The 21,982-nt window shown below is 36.2% G+C and overlaps 2 protein-coding genes across 2 annotated transcripts in view; one reads left to right on the forward strand and one right to left on the reverse strand.

The window, feature by feature from the left end:
• Positions 1–4,196: 4,196 nt before the first annotated feature.
• tas2r202 (taste receptor, type 2, member 202) lies at positions 4,197–5,575 on the reverse strand. Its single transcript, XM_083555281.1, has 2 exons — positions 5,469–5,575; positions 4,197–5,336 (listed from the first exon to the last, which is right to left on the reverse strand). Exon 2 carries the CDS (start codon positions 5,317–5,319, stop codon positions 4,345–4,347), a length of 975 nt encoding a protein of 324 aa, XP_083411407.1. The 5' UTR covers positions 5,320–5,336; positions 5,469–5,575; the 3' UTR covers positions 4,197–4,344.
• A 2,579-nt stretch (positions 5,576–8,154) lies between these two features.
• Positions 8,155–21,982, forward strand: part of snrnp200 (small nuclear ribonucleoprotein 200 (U5)) — a 43,507-nt gene continuing 29,679 nt past the window's right edge. The window contains exons 1-15 of the mRNA XM_083554335.1: positions 8,155–8,500; positions 8,645–8,808; positions 8,982–9,153; positions 9,295–9,487; positions 10,199–10,254; positions 11,530–11,625; positions 12,605–12,754; positions 12,903–13,002; positions 13,082–13,218; positions 13,439–13,519; positions 13,705–13,878; positions 14,979–15,116; positions 18,300–18,455; positions 21,161–21,331; positions 21,415–21,608. Coding sequence (XP_083410461.1) covers positions 8,456–8,500; positions 8,645–8,808; positions 8,982–9,153; positions 9,295–9,487; positions 10,199–10,254; positions 11,530–11,625; positions 12,605–12,754; positions 12,903–13,002; positions 13,082–13,218; positions 13,439–13,519; positions 13,705–13,878; positions 14,979–15,116; positions 18,300–18,455; positions 21,161–21,331; positions 21,415–21,608 — 2,027 coding nt within the window. The 5' untranslated portion in view covers positions 8,155–8,455. The remainder of the gene's footprint in view (positions 8,501–8,644; positions 8,809–8,981; positions 9,154–9,294; positions 9,488–10,198; positions 10,255–11,529; positions 11,626–12,604; positions 12,755–12,902; positions 13,003–13,081; positions 13,219–13,438; positions 13,520–13,704; positions 13,879–14,978; positions 15,117–18,299; positions 18,456–21,160; positions 21,332–21,414; positions 21,609–21,982) is intronic.

The raw sequence follows: 21,982 nt of genomic DNA on the forward strand, positions 1-21,982 counted from the left end.
CAGTCGAAGGCGGGGGCCTGCTTAGACTGCTGCCCCCGTGACCCGAATTACAGATAAGCGGGAGAAAATGAATAAATGAATATATATATATATATATATATATATATATATATATATATATATATATATATATATACACACACACACACACACACACACACACACACACACATATATATATATATATATATATATATATATATATATATATATATATATATATTTATATATATATATATACACGTATATATGTATATATATATATATATATATATATATATATATATATATATATATATATATATATATATATATACTAGCTGAAAGTACCCGTGCTTCGCTACGGAAGACAGAACGCTAAGCAATATGGCCATAAGCAGTAAGCACTGAGCAGGACTGGATGATCAGAGATCAGAACGTAACGTCAACAAATAACGTACTACCCCTTTGTAGTACCGATACAGGGCAAACTACTTTAAAAATTATTTTTATCGTGCATCTAACATGTAATAAGAAACAATGTAGTAAGTTTCATGAGGATCCGTACTGTTATTTTAAAGAGTTTACAATGCATGAGAAATCGCGTTTTTCGCGAGTTAGCCGCGATCCAGGGTGAATTTTTCAAAACCCTTTCTTAGTGAGCACCTAAGACCCAAGAGGAAGGTATGTTCCAAATTTCATTGCAATCCGGTCAGTGGTTTTTGAAATTTCGTGATGAGTGAGTGAGTCAGTCGGTGGTATTTGAGCTTTATATAAATATATATATATATATATATATATATATATATATATATATATATATATATATATATATATATATATATACAGTGAGGAAAATAAGTATTTGAACACCCTGCTATTAAGTTCTCCCACTTAGAAATCATGGAGGGGTCTGAAATTGTCATCGTAGGTGCATGTCCACTGTGAGAGACATAATCTAAAAAAAAAAAAATCCAGAAATCACAATATATGATTTTTAAACTATTTATTTGTATGAAACAGCTGCAAATAAGTATTTGAACACCTGTCTATCAGCTAGAATTCTGACCCTCAAAGACCTGTTAGTCTGCCTTTAAAATGTCCACCTCCACTACATTTATTATCCTAAATTATATGCACCTGTTTGAGGTCATTAGCTGCATAAAGACACCTGTCCACCCCATACAATCAGTAAGAATCCAACTACTAACATGGCCAAGACCAAAGAGCTGTCCAAAGACACTAGAGACAAAATTGTACACCTCCACAAGACTGGAAAGGGCTACGGGGAAATTGCCAAGCAGCTTGGTGAAAAAAAGGTCCACTGTTGGAGCAATCATTAGAAAATGGAAGAAGCTAAACATGACTGTCAATCTCCCTCGGACTGTGGCTCCATGCAAGATCTCACCTCGTGGGGTTTTAATGATCCTAAGGAAGGTGAGAAATCAGCCCAGAACTACACGGGAGAAGCTGGTCAATGACCTGAAAAGAGCTGGGACCACCGTTTTCAAGGTTACTGTTAGTAATTCACTAAGACGTCATGGTTTGAAATCATGCATGGCACAGAAAGTTCTCCTGCTTAAACCAGCACATGTCCAGGCACGTCTTAAGTTTGCCAATGACCATTTGGATGATCCAGAGGAGTAATGGGAGAAAGTCATGTGGTCAGATGAGACCAAAATAGAACTTTTGGGTCATAATTCCACTAAACGTGTTTGGTGGAAGAAGAATGATGAGTACCATCCCAAGAACACCATCCCTACTGTGAAGCATGGGGGTGGTAGCATCATGCTTTGGGGGTGTTTTTCTGCACATGGGACAGGGGGACTGCACTGTATTAAGGAGAGGATGACTGGGGCCATGTATTGCGAGATTTCGGGGAACAACCTTCTTCCCTCAGTTAGAGCATTGAAGATGGGTCGAGGCTGGGTCTTCCAACATGACAATGACCCGAAGCACACAGCCAGGATACCCAAGGAGTGGCTCTGTAAGAAGCATATCAAGGTTCTGGCGTGGCCTAGCCAGTCTCCAGACCTAAACCCAATAGAGAATCTTTGGCGGGAGCTCAAACTCCGTGTTTCTCAGCGACAGGCCAGAAACCTGACTGATCTAGAGAAGATCTGTTGGAGCAGTGGGCCAAAATCCCTCCTGCAGTGTGTGCAAACCTGGTGAAAAACTACAGGAAACGTTTGACCTCTGTAATTGCAAACAAAGGCTACTGTATCAAATATTAACATTGACTTTCTCAGGTGTTCAAATACTTATTTGCAGCTGTATCATACAAATAAATAGTTAAAAAAATCATACTTTGTGATTTCTGGATTTTTTTTTTAGATTATGTCTCTCACAGTGGACATGCACCTACGATGACAATTTCAGACCCCTCCATGATTTCTAAGTGGGAGAACTTGCAAAATAGCAGGGTGTTCAAATACTTATTTTCCTCACTGTATATATATATATATATATATATATATATATATATATATATATATATATATATATATATATGTGTGTGTGTGTGTGTGTGTGTGTGTGTGTGTGTGTGTGTGTGTGTGTGTGTGTGTGAAGACAGGAGTCTCCGTGGACCATGATGTTTGCAGAAGATATTTACGTTATTAGTGGTGAGAGTAGGGAGCAGGTTGAGAAGAGCCTGGAGAGGTGGAGGTATGTGCTGGAGAGAAGAGGAATGAAAGTCAGTAGGAGTAAGACAGAGTACATCGGTGTGAATGAGAAGGGAGGGCAGTGAAGTGGTGCGGTTGCAGGGAGAAGAGGTGGAGAAGGTGGAGGAGTTCAAGTACCTTGGGTCAACAGTGCAACAAAATGGAGAGTGTGTTAGAGAAGTGAAGAAAAGTTTTTGGGCAGGGTAGAGAAGAGTGGCGGGAGTGATTTGTGATAGAAGGTTATCTGCAAGAGTGAAGGGCAAAGTTCATAGGACTGTGGTCAGACCTGTGATGTTGTATGGTTTAGAGACAGTGGCATTGAGTAAAAGACAGGAGGTGGAGCTGGAGGTAGCAGAGCTGAAGATGTTGAGGTTTTCGTTGGGAGTGACAAAGATGGACAGGATTAGAAACGAGTTTATTAGAGGGACAGTGCATGTAGGACATTTTGGAGAGAAGGTGAGGGAGGCTCGATTGAGATAGTTTGGACATGTGCAGAGGAGGGACATGGGGTATATATCGGTAGGAGAATGCTGAGGATGGAGCCACTAGGAAGGAGGAAAAGAGGAAGGCCAAAGAGGAGGTTTATGGATGTGGTGAGAAAAGACAAGCAGGTGGTTGGGGTGCAAGAGGGAGATGTACAGGACAGGGGGATATGGAGAAGGATGATCCTGTATGGCGACCCCTAATGGGAGCAGCCGAAAGAAGTAGAAGAAGACCCAAAATACTGCATCTACGTGATCAGCATAGGGTCAGAGATTTAACTTTATTTAAATAGTACTGAACAACAAAATAGTAACACTTTAGTTGTTAGTTATAAGTTACAATTTATTATTTATATTGACATATAGTTAACATAGATTTAAATATATTGTTAAAATACAATGAATAATTAAGTAATAATAAAAAGAAAAAAAACAACAATATTTTTTATTTCTTATTTATGCTCTTATACTGGTATGAAACCAGTTGGACTCATTTATTTGCAGTTATATTTTAATTATTTAAAATAATGAAATAAAATAATAATCACAATAGCAATAATAAGAATAGTAATCATTTATATTTACTTCTCTTTCTCTGTTTTGTTGATTTGAAAAAATGTTCAATGTTTGCAAGAGCATGAACAGGTTTTTAAGTTGTGCCATTTTACTAAAAAATCCTTACAATTAATATTACATTCACACATAAAATTACATTGCAACCATTTTGTGAGCAACTGCAACCAAACAAATTCTTAATGGATCAATAAATTATTCAGATTCTGATGTGTTTGTTGATTTTTATATACATGTGTTTAGCTTGTCGTTTTCTAAATCTCTAATCTCCATCTATAGCAAATTAACCTGCAGCTACATCAAGATACATGTAAGTCCTGGTTTTTAGTTTAAATGCATCTTGTTTTATTCTGCAATACATATTTCTGCTTATAATTAGGATATATCACTCATTATGTAACAAATAAAAACATCGATCCTTGGTATCCTCAAACCAAGTTTTACCATATTGCAATCAACTGAACTATGCAAAGACTAATATCTGCAACATGTACTCAATAAATGTTTATTATGCAAAAATCTGCAAATTATAGCACAAACATGTACATATTGGGAATTCCATGACACTGAGTTTGCTTCTTAATTACTAAATAAGACCACGCTACACAACCCGGATACAGTGCTAAAGATATAGTGTTACATTTCAATTAGTGCTTGGAAGCAGTGTGCGTTACAGTCTTACTCTCTGGTACTTTCATGTAGCTTAAACAAGAGTACTCATCTAAAAACAGGTTATACCAGTAAAGAAACTCTTTCCAGAAGCTCTTCTTTCCATAGATTAGTACAAATCCACTGACTGTAGTGTAAAGTGTGGAAAAGAGAATGGATAAACCTATTGTGTTTTCACCTTTTAATACTACACTGGACTGAGTATAAAGATCTACAACTAGAAAACAAAGAAACACAGCCACCAAGGTAAGGTTCATCCTGATCACCCTCATCTGTGTACCCAGCTTGGGTGCATGGGCTCCATTTGTGCTTTCCTTCATGTGGCGTAGATGGATAGACAGGTGATATGATATGGAGATGCTGCATTTAATCATCAATATTCCTGGAACAATGTCTGCACTAACTACAAGATAAATAATGTAGCCAAGTCCAGCAGCCCCTTCTGGTACGATTGTACCACAATCTGTGGTTTCTATACTACTGTTGTGAGCTGTCATAATAGTTAAAAGTGGTACACAATTGGTAAAGCTACACACAAAAATTACAATCACCACAGTGAGAACATGCTTTAGAATAGCATCCTGAATGCGTGTATAGCAGTGGATAGGCTTTATTACCAGCTTGGTGCTATAAAAGAAGGTAAGGAAGGCAGTGGTCCACATTATTGAGAACTTCAGGGAAAAAACTAACACTAATAGAATGGATTCCACAGTGTCATATATACACTCTATGTCCACCTGAACCATTGTCATCCACAAGTAAGAGAGGACTTGATGACCAATACTAGCAATGGATATTCCAGTCATAATAGTATCACCTGGGCATAGATGTAAGTGGTTCTTTCTGCAGTTTCGCTGGTTAACCAGTATGATATAAATATTGAAAAAGATTGTAAGAATGGCTAGAAAGCCAGTTAAAAGCCAGATTCCAATCTGCTCCACTGTGCTCAACATGCCTGATGTGTAGGCACCTGTTGGATAAGTAAAATATGTTTTTAAAATAATACAAATGACCAAAAACTCTTAAAAACAATTCATAATCAGTAGTATTTATAATTTTATTCTTATACAAAAATATTTTATATGAAAAATGATTACATTACCTCAGTGGCTGCCTTTATTTTAGTCACTTGTTTCGAAGATTTTGTAAGTAGAATGAGTTATTATATTATTCTATTTGCTTGGACCCACAATAATGTGAATCATTCTAAAGCTTTATATCTTGTTCTGCAAAGTGCAAAGCTTAACCTGTCTTACATTTATACCATGGCAGAGAAGTCTCCAGTAATTTTAATAAACTGTGGGCAAATAATGCATTTGCATGATTACCCACCTTCAGATTTTGTGGTGTGGCAGTTCACCTGACATTTAAATGCCTTTACTTGGCATCTTGTTATCTAAAGTTTAGTAATATTTTGCATACAACAGTGAAAAATGACATAAAACATGCTTTTCTCATTAATATATTTTTGAATATGTTTGTTTTGGTAATTTCAGCAACATATTCTCTACATTTGATAAATACAAAATTCACTTTCACACAAAGCCCTAAATCCTGCAAAAAAAATTTTGGATATACTCAAATTAGTCAAATTTGAGGTTTTACCACTGCTTTGCTTGCCCTGCATTTTACCTCTCTTAAATAGTACAGAGTGATTTTATTAGACTAAATATCAAATGAAAATATTATTTATGTAATAATAATATAATGATATAATATAATCATTATATTAATAATAATTATATATAATTATTAGTTATTATAAATGATAAAACTAATTATATTTAAAACAGTAACATTTAAGAAAAGATTTTAATATTGATATTGTTTTTTTTTTTTATATATATATATTTATTAAATTAGTGACAAAAAATAAATCATATAATTTAAAGTAATAATAAACAATGACTGAAATGTTTCTAAAAAATTAGTTTTGAATAGTTTAGCAACTTGTAACAGCAATAAAATGATAAGGCAGATACATATAACTTTTAATAAAATCCTTTATAACAAAGGACTAAAATTATAACAAGAGGAAAAAATGTCTGTATATGTGCATAAGCAATTCACTAGGGCTCACATCTTTGTATGCATTTACACAGAGTTTGTGAAAATATATGAAACAGAAACGAGCTCAACTCTCAAATCTCTTTTCTTAAGCTCAAAACAGAAAGAACCTCTGTAAGAAGTTACTGGCTGCATGCAACTGCAATATTATGAAAGACAAAGATTTACTTAGGTATAAACACAAACAAATCATTGGATAAATAAATAAATACATAGAGAAATATATATTATGGTCAATTAATTGGGCATAATTAAATTAATGCCTTTAATTTATTGCCACATTTCCACTATTTGGGCTGTTTCTGTGATTTTTTTATATAGACAATTGTTTATTTATTTACTTCTGCATTTCTGTGACTGTATATTATAAGGTATACTGTTCAAACCTCAATCTAATGCAGAATTAGTTGACTGAGCAATCCAGACAGAAGCAACCAGTTTCTAGTGACACAAGACAGCTATGTTAACCTTCTTTTAACTGGTTAGGCATGCTGGCAGATAAAAATGCCATCAGTAACATAGGAATACATAAATTAGCTAAGCGAAGTGGCTTATAGCTCAAGTCAATTGGCTCTTATTGTTATTTTAACCATATGCTGTTGGTACGGTACACATTGAATCTGAGCTTCCACTACTCATCCTCACCAAGTTCTACAGAATATAGAGAGCATCCTGAGCAGCTGCATCACTGTCTCAGATTGCAAGACCCTAGATTGGATAGTGAGGACATCTGAAATGATCATTGGGGTGTCTCTTTCCTTCATCACAGCCTGATTGAGTACTAGATTCTTAATCACAATTGAAGGCTATTTGTTTTTTACCTGAATAATACCTACAACAAGGAGAGTCAAGCCTTTTGTGAATAGATTTTTTTTTAAGGTCAAAGAGTGGATCTGGAGAGATCAAGTTTATGGTAGTTTAGTCCCCGCACTCTCACATGCTCATGATTTTAGTTATGTTATCATATCTTATCTTATCATACCCGTGTGTGTGTGTGTGTGTGTGTGTGTGTGTGTGTGTGTGTGTGTGTGTGTGTGTGTGTGTGTGTGTTGAACTATATTGTGCTTGACATAACAGTGGCCCTGTACTCTTCCGCCCTCTGGACCTCCCTGATTTATTCTGATGCCCTACTTCTAGAGTGAGTTCTCTGAAGGCCAGTTGCTGCAGCTAAGAATAGTTCCACATGAACAGCCTAAGAATCCATGAGGTTGCTGTGATAAGATGTTGACATTCATTCACATCATTTTGTAGTCCTGTGTTGACAAAGTCATATTTTTATCTGGTGGAAACATAAATGCAGTTAATAGAAGGATAGCATATTACTTTATTACCTGACCTTCTCAATATATTCACAAAGAAAGAAAGAAAAAAAGAAAGAAAGAAAGAAAGAAAGAAAGAAAGAAAGAAAGAAAGAAAGAAAGAAAGAAAGAAAGAAAGAAAGAAATGTGGAAATGCATAAATAAATAAATAAATAAATGTAAACAGCCCAAATAATGTAAACGTAAATGCATTTATTAATGCATTTATTTTTTATTTAGAATTTAGATTACTGCATTTCATTAATTAGGTATTTATTTGTTCTTTTGGTTTGTTTATATATATTTACTAATACTTGATTTTTGGTTTTCCTTCAACATTATAGGAAATATAGCGGTTCGTTATAAAACACCAAAATACTCTTTTGCTACGCCTCCAAGCCACATGGGGGCAGTATTTAATTACACAGTTTAGGAAGTAGCAGGAAGTACTGGAAGCAGGAAGGCTGTACTCTACATACGAGCCATGTCGTATTGCGCGCGTTGTACCTGTAATGTGCTTTATTGTCTTGCAAAAGCTAAGTAGTCAAAATATAGAGATTTGATATAGTATAATTAGCCTGTGGCTCGACTCTACCATTTCTTTTTTATATTTGTGCTTCTTTTTTTTATTTTTACAAAGAAATTCTGTAAAAGATATTACAAATACCGGTCTGTCTTTTTGTTAGCTTGTGGTTTTGAGAAGTAGCCAGGATTAAATTAAATCATGGCGGATGTTACAGCGCGTAGCTTGCAGTACGAATATAAAGCAGTAAGTATGAGACAATTTACTTCTTATTTATCTTTATCGTGATTCTTTTAGGCCATTAATTTTTTGTAGTTAGAGACGATTCATGAAACCTCGTGCAGTTCTGCGTGTTGCAGTTGTGTTGTCTGTTCTGTGTTGGTTCTGTAGAACTCAAACTTGGTGCTGCAAGCGGATCGCTCTCTGATTGACCGCACACGGAGAGATGAACCGACCGGCGAGGTTTTGTCACTGGTTGGAAAACTGGAGGGAACAAAAATGGGAGATAAAAGTCAGAGAACAAAGCCCCAGATGTTGGAGGAAAGGAGGGCAAAGTATGTTTTGTTACTACTTTTTTTCGGTACTGTTATAGAACTTCATCAGAGGGGCGCTATTTTCACTAATTAAGTGTTTACACAAGAGTCCATCTAGACTATGCTTTTCTATACTGTACATGCATGTGTATATGTATATGGTGAGAAGTGAATGTATATGGTGTGTTATGTAGGAGAAGAAAGCGTGATGAGGACAGACATGACATCAATAAAATGAAAGGATTCACTCTCCTGTCTGAGGGCATTGATGATATGGTTGGTATTGTTTACAAGCCCAAGACCAAAGAGACCAGAGAAACGTATGAAATCCTTTTGAGCTTTATCCAGGCTGCTCTTGGAGATCAGGTAATAACTCGTGATTTAATAGATCACTTGCTAAGTTTTTAATTTTTTGTTGAGACAACAGTTTCACTATACCTGTTTTATTAGCATAAGCAATAGTTTTAGTATAGAGATTGCATTTTAACTTACCTTTTCCTTTTTCAGCCAAGAGACATCCTGTGTGGGGCTGCTGATGAAGTCTTGGCTGTATTAAAGAATGACAAGATGAGAGACAAGGAAAGGCGGAGAGAGGTTGAGCAGCTGCTTGGCCCTGCAGATGACACACGGTATCATGTCCTGGTCAACCTGGGGAAAAAGATCTCAGACTATGGCGGAGACAAGGAGCTCCAAAATATGGGTAAATCACATATTAACACACAGAGACACCTAGAGTGTGTGTTTTGGTTTTTAAAGATCAGTCTTGCATGCTTTTTGGCATAGCTGTTATAATAGCTGTTTAAACATGTCTGCATTTGCTTTTTTTTTTTCTTTCTCTTAATAAAAAAAAGCGATAACGATAATCGAAAACAATTAAATGATAATTTAAAAACTTTTATATTTACTCTGGTTATCTTCATGTAATATTAAAATTATCTGTAATTTTAATGTTAGATGATCTTAATCGTTTAAGTCTAATATTTAATATTTTAATATGCGAGGAAAAAAAAATTGGAAGAGGGAAATATTATTTCACAGCACTGTACATGGTCCACAGGATAGTTAACAAGCCTTTAAATTATCGGGGGCTCTGTTTCCATTGTTTTTGCATTCCCACATATAAATGATAACACGGTAAAGAAATGACTCACCTAATATAATAAGACCATTAAAGAGTTCCCATGCAGGGCTTTTTCCCATTAAATGTAATTAATAATATACAAAGCGATAATATAATTAGTTTATATTATCGCTTTGATTTATTTGGTCAATTGTTTGTGATAGCTTTGTTTTGAATTTTGACATTTTATTTGCTTTGTCTTTTGTTACTTTCATGTGGAATGTTTAAAATGCTTAAAATGACTTTTAGTATTCTAAATACTTAAACCTTATCATTCTTCTCCTAATACAGATGACAACATAGATGAAACATATGGAGTAAATGTGCAATTTGAATCTGATGAGGAGGTGAGTTTGTGCTATTTTGGTGCTATTTGATTTCAATGACAATATGACATGATGATGATAATGATGCCTTTTTCTTCAGTTCATTAAAACTGTTGTTAAGTTGTAGACAATTTTAAATAAACAATGACTTTCAATATACATTTTTTTGTTACTGTGCTTTTCTTTGAGGCATTTACATTGTTTATCTCAAGTGTAATTTTTAAAACAATTGACGCGTGTCTGCAGTCTAAATAATAATAATAATAATAATAATAAAAAAACTCTGGAACAGAGTAAACATTCATAATTTTAATAGTTTGCTGTTATTGAGTATAATGATGGAAACTTATGTGCTCCCATCTCGGGCATTAAATATCGCCCTGTCTGGCAATCCACCCTGTATACTCTACTTAGCCAATACTTAATTATAAGCTCTCATGGTTATTAGATCAGCTCTCACAGAACCACAGTGAGAGCTGTGTAAGTAAATTCTAAAGTACTCATAAATTTGTCATAAAAACCAAAAGCATGAGTTAACCTTTGTGCATCTCAAAAAACATGGCCACCATTGGCCAATGAATTTTGATCACCTAGTACACAAGGCTAATGGAGGCCAATTGGATCGAAGCTCAATGGGCAAGTTTCTTGGCAACAGCGTTAGGGGTTAGTCAAAGAAACTTAGAAATGAGCATCAGAAAATAATGAGCACATAATCCTCATTCACACACGCAGTAATACCAGAAGACTTACAATTACAATAGGAATTACAATAGGGTTTCTGCACTGTGAGCTTGGACCCCTAATTACTTAAAAAAAAAACGACAACAGTAATGTGTGGTGTTTTCTTTATTTTTTTTTATGTTTGAAATGGTCCCCAACTATGGAATCTTTCTGGCCTGTATCTTCTAGCCAGATAAATTCTGTGATGAAATGATACAATACTGTGCAACTGAATTCTAAATTCATGAGTTCCTGCCATGACACATTAAATTCTAGTTGTAATAATACTTGATGACTTTTTTCCTTTGTATTTGACTTTTTTTCTTTGTAATGTTTTTTTCTTTTCACATCTAGTTTGTTAAATGAGGCTTTATATATTTAACAAACTAGATGTGAAAAAAAGTATAAATTTTACATAACTGAAAATCTGAAATAAATATCTTTGCTCTTATTGGAAATATTCTTATGGAAATAAGGCTGAAAAATTAATAATTACATAAAATATGTAAAATTCATTTAGGATATTTTTAGCCAATGTGTATGCAAAACTTTGGCTTAAGAGTTGTGTATATTTAGCAAGGTGACGAAGACCAGTTTGGAGAAGTGCGTGATGAAAGCTCTGATGGCAGTGATGGTGAGGAAGCAGATGTGGGCTGTACACTGACTGCTAATGTAAGTAATTAAGCCAACTGTAGCCTTTTTTTAGTGCAGTGATCATATCAATTGTAGAAAAATATAATTTTTACATTATGAAAAATTTCTTCTCCTGATTTTATGTCATTGATATGTATACATTTTTCCAAATGTTTGAGTTGAATAATGACTATGTTCATGCAGCTTAATATTCTGACTAGTGGTTGCAGGCTGCTGTGATAGATAGATTACTTTATTTATCCCAGAGGGAATGTTATATATTACAGCAGCACAGACAGTATAAAGTATGCAAAGGCAATTTACATTATAGATCAAACACTGCAAAAGTAGATCAGTTTATTCATTATATAAAGAAGTATATGCATGTGAAGAAGAAACAGCTATGCTGTTGGAAATCAGCATATTGTTTTGTGTGAACATTGCTGATACATTAGCAGGCTTGAGGTGAATTAAACTGACTGTCCAGTGCAAACATTATCACAGTGGTCACTGCAAGCAGTGTAGCAGCAGACCAGTGCATAGTATTAATGTGGCAGTGCAAATGGTTTTAAATACTGGATGTTGGTCAAGTTCAGCTGTTGCTCAATGAGCGAATCCTAAGACTAGCTCAGTGCAGTGTTGACCAGCATGATTGCTGTTGGAAAAAAATAAATCCTGTAGTTCTCCTGCTATAGGAGCTTTGCTGTTTGATGTGTAGGTCAAGTAGTAGGTGGTAGAAGATCCATAACATTAAAGTACCTGAAGTTCTTTAAAAAGGAGAATCTGCTCATCTCCTTTCTGTATACAGCCTTTGATTTTACCTTCCACATGCTTTCCATTTTCTTTCTTAATATGAGAGGTTGGACAGTATTGACAGCACTTGAATAATTAGAGAAACTTATTCTCACTGTGGTCGTGTTGTAGTCCAGATGGAAGGTGGCCTTTTGCAGTAAATGACTGCATTATCCACACCTACTTGCAATTTTATTGATTTAATTGTTTTATCTTTTATCTCTAGCTTGGAAGTGCAGATGTGATGACGAATAAAAAGAAAGACCTTCATCCAAGAGATATTGATGCTTTTTGGCTTCAGCGACAGCTTAGTCGTTTCTATGATGATGCTATTGTTTCTCAGAAGAAAGCTGATGAAGTCCTGGAGATTCTCAAGGTGAAAGAACCTTCAAAATTTTCTTCCCTTCTTTTAACAGTTAACTTGTTTTATTGAATAACTTTTAGGACTGCTGCTCTGGTCCTGAAATTCATATTGCAGTGTAACAAATAATGATCTGCATACCCATGTCTTTTTCTGTATTTAGACTGCCGGCGATGATAGAGAATGTGAAAATCAGTTGGTACTTTTGCTGGGTTTTAATACCTTTGACTTCATCAAAGTCCTACGCCAGCACAGACGCATGAGTAAGCAGACTGATGATAGGTTATTTAAAAATTGGACTGCTCTTTCCACAATGGTTCATTTATCTTTTTTCTTTTGCAGTTCTATACTGTACCATGTTGGCAAGTGCTCAGAGTGACTTGGAGAAGGAGAAGATTAGAAGCAAAATGGAAGCAGATCAGGATTTGTCCAAAGTTCTTTATCAGTTGCAGGAGACTGAAAAAGAAGACATCATTCGAGTGAGTGACTTAATTACTTCATTGTCTATCACCATTAAACTTGGTTTTGCAGGTGTGGAAATAAGCGTAATGGCAGGAGCGTTTGCCCCCGACTAAATAACTTTTTTTGCGCACTGAAATTTCAACCTAAATGTCTAGACCCTTTTTCCCATTTGTTTTTATTGCAGTGGTAAAAGAAAATGTTATTTATTTATTTATTTTTTCTTTTTCCCCCGTGTAGGAGGAGAGATCACGAAGAGAAAGAGTTAGGAAGTCTCGAGTAGACAGTGATCTGGAGTCAATGGACATTGAACATGGACGGGTAATTTAAAACTAGTGTTTATCTGGTTTTTTTTTTTTTTTTTCTTTAAACCCATAATGTGCTTTTTTTTTTTTTTTTTTTTTTTTTTTTTTTTTTTTTTTTTTTTTTCTTTCAAATGAATTTATTTATTTTTTACTTGCCAGCTAAAATGTTTGTATTCTGAAATTGTCCTCTTCTTTCTGCAGACAATGTCGGCTCGGCATCTGCTAGATCTAGAGGACCTTGCCTTTACCCAGGGCAGTCACTTTATGGCCAACAAGCGATGCCAGCTGCCTGATGGTTCCTTTCGCAAACAGAGAAAAGGTTATGAGGAAGTTCATGTGCCTGCACTTAAACCTAAGCCTTTCTCTGATGATGAGGTGAGTTTATTAAATAGATTTAGGTTATTTATTATGTCCGCAGTATTTAGCAAATGAATGTGTGTCTTGGTGGGTGGGTACAGTACCATACAAAAGTTTGGACACACCTTCTCCTTCAGTGTTTTTCAGTGGAATTATGTAGTAAACAAAGGCGTTAAACAATCCAGAATGTTTAATATTTAAAAATGTTAAAAGTAACTACATTTTGCCTTGATGACCGCTTGGCAAAATCATTGGCATTCTTTCATCAGATTCATGAGGTAGTCACCTGGAATGGTTTAATTCAAAGCTGTGCCTTGTCAAGGGTTAATTTGTGACATTTCTTGCCTTCCTAATGTGCTTTACATCATCAATTGTCTTGTGCAGAGTAAATGGTCAATACAGAGTCGATATTATATAACATATTAGTGCTACTGCAAATACTGTACAAATCCATATCCAGGAAACACTTAGTTAAGTAAAGAGAAAAAAGTCCATAATTACTTTAAGAAATTATCAGTAAAAAATTTCAATTTCAAGAACTTTGAATGTATTCCCATGTGCAATCACAAAAATTATCAAACACTGATGAAATACTAAAATCACAAGCCCTTCTGCTTGTTCTTCCAATGTAATAGTTTCTTTGCCACAATTCAACCATGAAGGCCTGACTCGCACAGTCTCCGCAAAACAGTGAATGTTTAAATATGTCTCCCTCTTGATGTCCGAGAATCATTTATGTAAATCAGTCTCATTAGGACTGTCCCAGAGAAGGAAGACCAAGAGCAACCTCTGCTGTAGAGAAAACGTTTATTAGTCAGACATCACTGATTTACATAAATGATTCTCGGACATCAAGAGGGAGACATATTTAAACATTCACTGTTTTGCGGAGACTGTGCGAGTCAGGTCTTCATGGTTGAATTGTGGCAAAGAAACTATTACATTGGAAGAACAACAAAGCAGAAGGGCTTGTGATTTTAGTATTTAAAAAAGTAACAAATAGCTTTTGGGTTATGCACTATTTTGTGTATTATACACATATAAAACAATGGGTGCTTTTCCTTTTTTTTTTTTTTTTTTAATCTTGTGTTTAATATTTTAATGTGATTGATCTTCAGGTTCTTGTGGCCATTGAGAAGATGCCAAAGTACTCCCAAGCAGCATTTGAGGGGTTCAAAACTTTAAACCGCATCCAAAGTAAATTGTTTAAGACCACCATGGAGACTGATGGAAATTTGTTGCTGTGCGCTCCCACCGTAAGTTTAAATGTTCTTAATTATCATGCTAGAAGATTTTAGGTGTATATTTCGGTGTCATATTCTATATCATGGCCAACTATGATTTCTCTTTAATAATCCTAACTCTACTGCCTGCATTATAGCAATAAGACCGACAGCACAGTGAACAGGAAAGAAAGAAGAAGACTGACTGTGGCTAAAACTAATTTTAGGGAGGATAATGAGTGTGTGTGAAAAGGATGTTTGGGTATCGAAAGCTACACTCCATGTAAAATGGGGTATCCTACTGTACATAGGCAACATAGCTAAAGACCAGGGAAAAGTACTACAGAAGACTGAAAAGGCAAAAAAATAACTAAGCATTTCTTAGCTCTTCTCATTTCTTGTTTTGTATAAAACATTTCCATATATCTGACTTAATGGCACTTTAAATAGTATACTTAAAGAGAACTATTTCCACCCATGTTAGCTTGGGGGCCTGTTATAATGGAATTTAGAGTGCTGTGATAAAACGTTGTACTTAAATGGTCTTACAAAATTGTTTGTTACTCATGCAACATATTCTACAAATGAATGTCATGTTCAAGTTGTTGAACATAATGTGAGCTCATGTATTACAGTGCTTTTGTACATATGACACTAAACTGTCATATTTAACTTGCGTTAATATTCAGAAGCACGATTTAGCAACATTTGAAACTTGAAAGGGTTACTGAAATAAGAGTGCGCTGATCTCTCAGTAGCTGGTAAACCTTTACTCAACCTTTTGGTTTTTTTTTTATTATTATTATTAATATGAGATTTCTTAATAATGTTTTACACTGGGGGAAATTATTTGACCCCCTACTGTTTTCCCCTTACAAAGAAATTAACAGTCTATACTTTTTATGCCAGGTTTATTTTAACAGGGAGAGACAGAATATAAAACAAATCCATAAAAAAAAAAACATTAAAGTAAGGTTATAATTTCATTTGTATTTGATTGAGTGAAATAAGTATTTGATATTATAACAAATTGGCAAGAATTCTAACTCCCTCAGACCTAAATTAGTCCTGTCCCTTTAGGAAAGTACTCCCTAGTCCGTCAACCTGTCCATGAAAGGAAAGGGCTCAGAGCCGATCCTTGATGCAATCCCACGTCCACCTTGAACCAGTTTTCGTTCCTACTACACAGTTCACTGCTGTCACCCTGTCCTCATACATGTCCTGCACCACCACATACATGCCACATACTTCTCTGCCACACCCGACTTCTCCTCTCTCAGCACCCTGTCGTACGCTTTCTCTTGATCCACAAACACACAATGCACCTCCTTCTGATCTTCTCTATACTTCGCCATGAACATTCCCAAAGCCAATATTGCGCCTGTAGTGTTCTTCTTCGGCATGAAACCATACTGTTGTTCACAGATGGTCACCTCTCCTCTCAGCCTGACTTCCACTACTTTTTCCCATAACTTAATGGTGTGACTGATCAACTTTATTCCCCTGTAGTTACTGCAGGTCTGCACATCTCCCTGAATCTCACAATACAGTCTTCCTCCTTTAGTTTCCACCATCTTATTTTTTCTTTGTCCTTAATCTCCATCTTCTTCTTCACCTCCAAAGCCATTTTCCAGACCACCATCCGATGCTGTCTACCTACACTATCCCCTGCCAACACCTTACAGTCTCCAATCTCCTGCATAGAATATTGTCCACCTGTGTGCACCTTCCTCCGCTCTTGTCACCCAGTGCTCCTTTTTCTTCTTAAAATATGTTTACCACTCCAATTTAATTTTTTTTTAGCAAAATATACCACCATCTGCCCTTTTACATTCCTCTTCTTAAAGCCATACCTACCCATCAGCACCTCATCACCTCTGTTCCCTTCACTAACATGCCCATTAATGTCTGCCCCAATCACTAATCTTTCTTTCCTAGGTGCACTCTCCACCACTTCTTCTAACTCACTCCAGACTTTTTCCTTCTCCTCCATCTCACAACCCACTTGTGGAGCATAGGCACAGATGACCTTTATTATCACCCCTTTAACCTCCAGCTTCAGAAACTCTCTTCACCTCCACTACACACTTACTGTACATTTCCTTCTGGATCATTTGGCACGTTTTATACTGGATGCCCTACCTAACGCAACCCTCCCAATTTATCCAGGCTTTGGGACCAGCATTAGGAGTGCACCGGTTTGTGCAACCCTAATGGCTGGATTTGTGGGTTTATAAATAATTATGAATGGAATTGCAATTACATTTGTATTATGTGTATTTAATTTGTGACACTAAGATAATAAATAACTGTGACTGCTCCATTTCTGCCACTCAGATGGGGCTTGTGTATGCAACTATACCCAGGAGGACCAGCTTCACTTAATGCTAAATATTTGTTTGGCTTAATCCATGTTTTTTTATTAAAGACAATACATTAGAATTCTGATCAGTAATAGTTTAATCTATAATCAATGCTTTTAATGTAAGATATCTAATATTTAACAGTCCTATCTTCAGATCAAAGGTGCTGCCTGTTCAGTCATAATTAATTTTAGATTTTTTTAGATTATTGAATGGAAGATGAATGGAGGCATGCACATGGAAAGATTCTTAAATAATCAGTTTTCTGTTATCTCCCAGGATAGGGGAGACAGGATATGGATTTTTCAACAGGACAATTTTTACTTCTCAATTGTTTCCATATGAGTAGTGTAAAGGTATTTTGAATGGCCCAGAGCCCAAAAGAAAGTTGTACATTGAAATGAAGTTCAATATTCACAACAAGGCCCTTAAAATAGTTTTAAAATTAACACTGTGTTGGCAAAGGAATGGGTCAAAATCTCTTTTTCCCCATGGTCCCACTGATGACATGTAGCTTTCTACATTTTGTTTGAAGGTACATACACTTTACTTTAAATCCTTTGTCAGTATGTAATTTCAGTTCAATCCAATTTTATTTGTATAGCACTTTTAACAATGTCCCAAAACTGCTTTACAGCGATAAAGGTTAAGAAATTGGAATGTATAAGTTTGTTTGTCCCCAAGTCTATCCCTAATGAGCAAGCCTGTGGTGACAGTGGCAAGAAAAAACTCCCGGAGATGGTATGGGGGAAAACCTTCCAAACTCAGACGTGAACCCATCCTTATCTGGTGATTTGGCTTGACCTGTGACTTTTAACCATATTATTGCTTAATTATGTTCTCTCTTTCCCAGGGAGCTGGTAAAACTAATGTTGCACTGATGGCCATGCTCAGAGAAATTGGCAAGCACATCAACATGGATGGCACAATCAACGTAGATGACTTCAAAATCATTTATATTGCTCCAATGCGTTCACTGGTACAGGAAATGGTTGGCAGCTTTGGGAAGGTAGGACTACCTTTTACAACTTAAGCTACTTTAAAGTATGATTGCTTCTTTGGTGTGATTAGCTTTCTGTTGTCTTTACATCGGTTCAGCTGCTTCAGTTGAGCAAAGGGTGAAGTTATGCAAATAGAGAAATAAGGGATGTAGTTAGTTCTATTTTGGTCCCATGTTACTTGTTTCCATTCCTGTTTAATTAATAACATTTTCACCAAACATTCAAATGGTCTCGATCCCTGAACCACATTTCTTTCTCAAAGGTGGCTCACCAATAGCTGTCTAGGTTTCAATAATGCAAAAAACTGGTAAATAGCCCTCAAAATATAAAATTACATTTTGTTCAACAAAAACATTTCTTTGTCCAATTGTTTTTGTTTTACGCTGTAACTTCAGAATACATTGTCATTAAACTGTCAATTTCACAATTCAAATTATCCAAATATCTCTGAAAATTACCCAGCACTGGTTTATCCATATGAACATATGATTTGTATTATTGCTATTATTATATATATTTTTTTTATTTAAAAAAATATGTTGGACTAAATAAATGGTGGTTATGATGCTTAGATCATGGTTCATAAATCTAAGCATTTCTTAGCTCTTTTCATTTTTTGTTTTGTATAAAGCATTTCCACATATCTGACATAATGGCACTTAAATGGCACTTTAAATAGTATACTTAAAATATCTATATTAGCTTGGGGTCCTATTATAATGGAATTTAGAATGCTGTGATAAAAAGTTGTACTAAAATGGTCTTACTAAATAGTTTCAGATACTCATGCAAAATATTTTACAAATGAATGCCATGGCCAAGTGAATACCAGGGCCACATTAATCACAGTGCTTTTGTACATTGACACTAAACTGTCATATTTAACAACTTGCGTTAATGTTCAGAAGCAAGATTTGGCAACATTTGAAACTGGAAAGGGTTACCGAAATAAGAGTGCGCTGATCTCTCAGTAGCTGGTAAACATTTACTCAACCTTTGGGGGTTTTTATTAATGAGATTTAATGTTTTACAGTGGGGGAAATTTTTATTTGACCCCCTGCTGATCTCCCCTTACAAAGAAATGAACAGTCTAGAATTTTTATGACAGGTTTATTTTAACAGGGAGAGACAAAATATAAATCATTATAAGGTTAAGTAAGATTATAAATTCATTTGTATTTGATTAAATGGAATACTTATTTGATATTGTAACAAATTAGCAAGAATTCTTACTCCCTCAGACCTAAATTAGTCCTGTCCCTTTAGGAAAGTACTCCTAATATCAACTCTGGTGTCTTTGATGCACATAATGTCACAGCACCAACCTTTCCAAACCTTTCCACCACCATGACACAATTGGAAAGACCAAAGAGCTGTTAAAGGACATCTGGGACAGGATTGTAGACCTGCACATGGCTGGAATGAGCAACAAGACTATCAGATTGTTGCCTTGGAGGTATGTTTTTGGTTATTGATATGCTGGAAGACCCATCCACGACCCATCATCAGTGTTCTGGCTGAGGCCAGAAGGTTCTCATCCAAGATTCTACAATGCATTGCCCATTCACGTGGTTCAAGTCTTCTTGTACCCTTAGCGGAGAAACGGCCCCAAAGCAGAATGTTTCCTCCTCCATGTTTGACAGACTGCATTTCCCTGCCACCAAACATGGCGAGCTGAGTTGAGCCAAAGAGGAGTGGTGGCTCCAGCGGTTAAGGCGCTGGGTTGCCGATCGGAAGGTCTGGGATTCGAGCCCCGGTATCGCCATGCTGCCACTCTTGGGCCCTTGAGCAAGGCCCTTAACCCTCTATGCTCCGGGGGTCCCTTACGAGGGAAATATCAAGGTCCGTGACGTGGGGCTGCCTTCCTGTGGGCTTACCACCTGCAGGAGGGACCGTAAGGGACGGTGCTGTGAGGATTGGGCAGCAGTCGAAGGCGGGGTATGCCTGCTTAGACTGCTGCCCCCGCGACCCGAATTACGGATAAGCGGGAGAAAATGAATGAATGAATGTGATCCCAGCTCCCTTGAGATCATTAACAAGCTCCTCTTGTGTAATTCTGGGCTGATCCCATACCTTTCTCAGAATCATCCTTACCCCATTAGGTGAGATTTTGCATGGAGCGCCACAGCGAGGTTGATTCACTTTTCTCCTTTTTTTTTTTTTTTTTCCCCAATTATCATGCAAACAGTGGTCTCTTTCTCACCAAGATACTTGTAGCCCTTTTAAGTCTTGGGCAGGTCTGCAATCTTGTCCCTGACGTCCTTTGACAGCTCTTTGGTCTTGCCCATGGTGGTCGAGAGGTTTGAATGGAAGAGGTTGATGGCGGGTGTCTTTTATACACATAATGAGTTAGTATTAAGAGTACTTTCTTATAGGTAAAGGACTAATGTACAGGGTGTGTCGGAGTCAAAAGTCTTGCTGGATGGTAGGGATCAGATACAAAATAATTTATATCTAATATTAATATAATATTTTCTGGATTTTTTTATTTTATATTTCTGTTAAAATGAACCTACCATTAAAAAATAATTCTACACAGACTAATTTCTTTGTAATGGGGTAAATTTACAAAATCAGCAGGGAATCAATTAATTATTTCCCCCATTGTACATCAAGCTATTACATTAAGCAAAACAAAATTTTATACATTGCAGTTCGCTTGTGCATGGTATAGAACACACTTTTCATCATTGTTTCTGCATTGTTTCTGTAGCGTTTGGCTAGTTATGGCATCACGGTGTCAGAGTTGACTGGCGATCACCAGCTGTGTAAGGAGGAAATCAATGCTACACAGATCATCGTGTGTACACCTGAGAAGTGGGACATCATTACCCGCAAGGGAGGGGAGCGCACGTACACCCAGCTAGTCCGCCTCATAATCATTGTAAGTAGATCATGAAACGCTTATATTTACAGTGAAGATATACCTGCTAAATATTTTCTTGAATTATTTACTTGTGTCCTTAGGATGAGATCCATTTGCTTCATGATGACCGCGGTCCAGTGCTGGAGTCTCTTATTGCTCGAACTATCCGAAATGTGGAACTGACTCAGGAGGACGTGCGCCTCATTGGTCTTAGTGCCACATTGCCAAATTATGAGGATGTGGCCACATGTCTTCGTGTAGACTCTTCCAAGGGTTTGTTCTACTTTGACAACAGGTGAGTGTGTTGTGTAAATTCTGAAATGTTAAATGGAATTACCTTATTTCACACCTTTTTAACTTTTTTTTTTTGTTAAAGTTAAACCAACCCAAAGTCCTGAAAGCTTTTTATGGCTAAGCCAAGACATTAACTCAAAACAGCCAGTAACATCAGTAACAACCCCCATAGAGCAAGGATGAAGATATGTTTTACTGTTTAAAGCAGAGATTAGAGCAAAAAATTTCGACATTTACATTTATGGATTTTTGGCAGATGCCCATATCCAGAGTGACTTACAATTGTCTTATTTAAAATGTTGAGCAGTTGAGGGTTAAGTGGCTTGCTCAAGGGCCCAGCATTGGTGGTGCTGGAATTTCAACTCGTTCTGATCA

Source organism: Silurus aristotelis (assembly GCF_946808225.1).
Source record: "Silurus aristotelis genome assembly, chromosome: 11".
NCBI classification, from domain to species: Eukaryota; Metazoa; Chordata; class Actinopteri; order Siluriformes; family Siluridae; genus Silurus; species Silurus aristotelis.

Coding starts and splice junctions, on each gene's coding strand:
- tas2r202 (XM_083555281.1), bottom strand. CDS start 5,319: ATGTTGAGCACAGTGGAGCAGATTGGAATCTGGCTTTTAACTGGCTTT.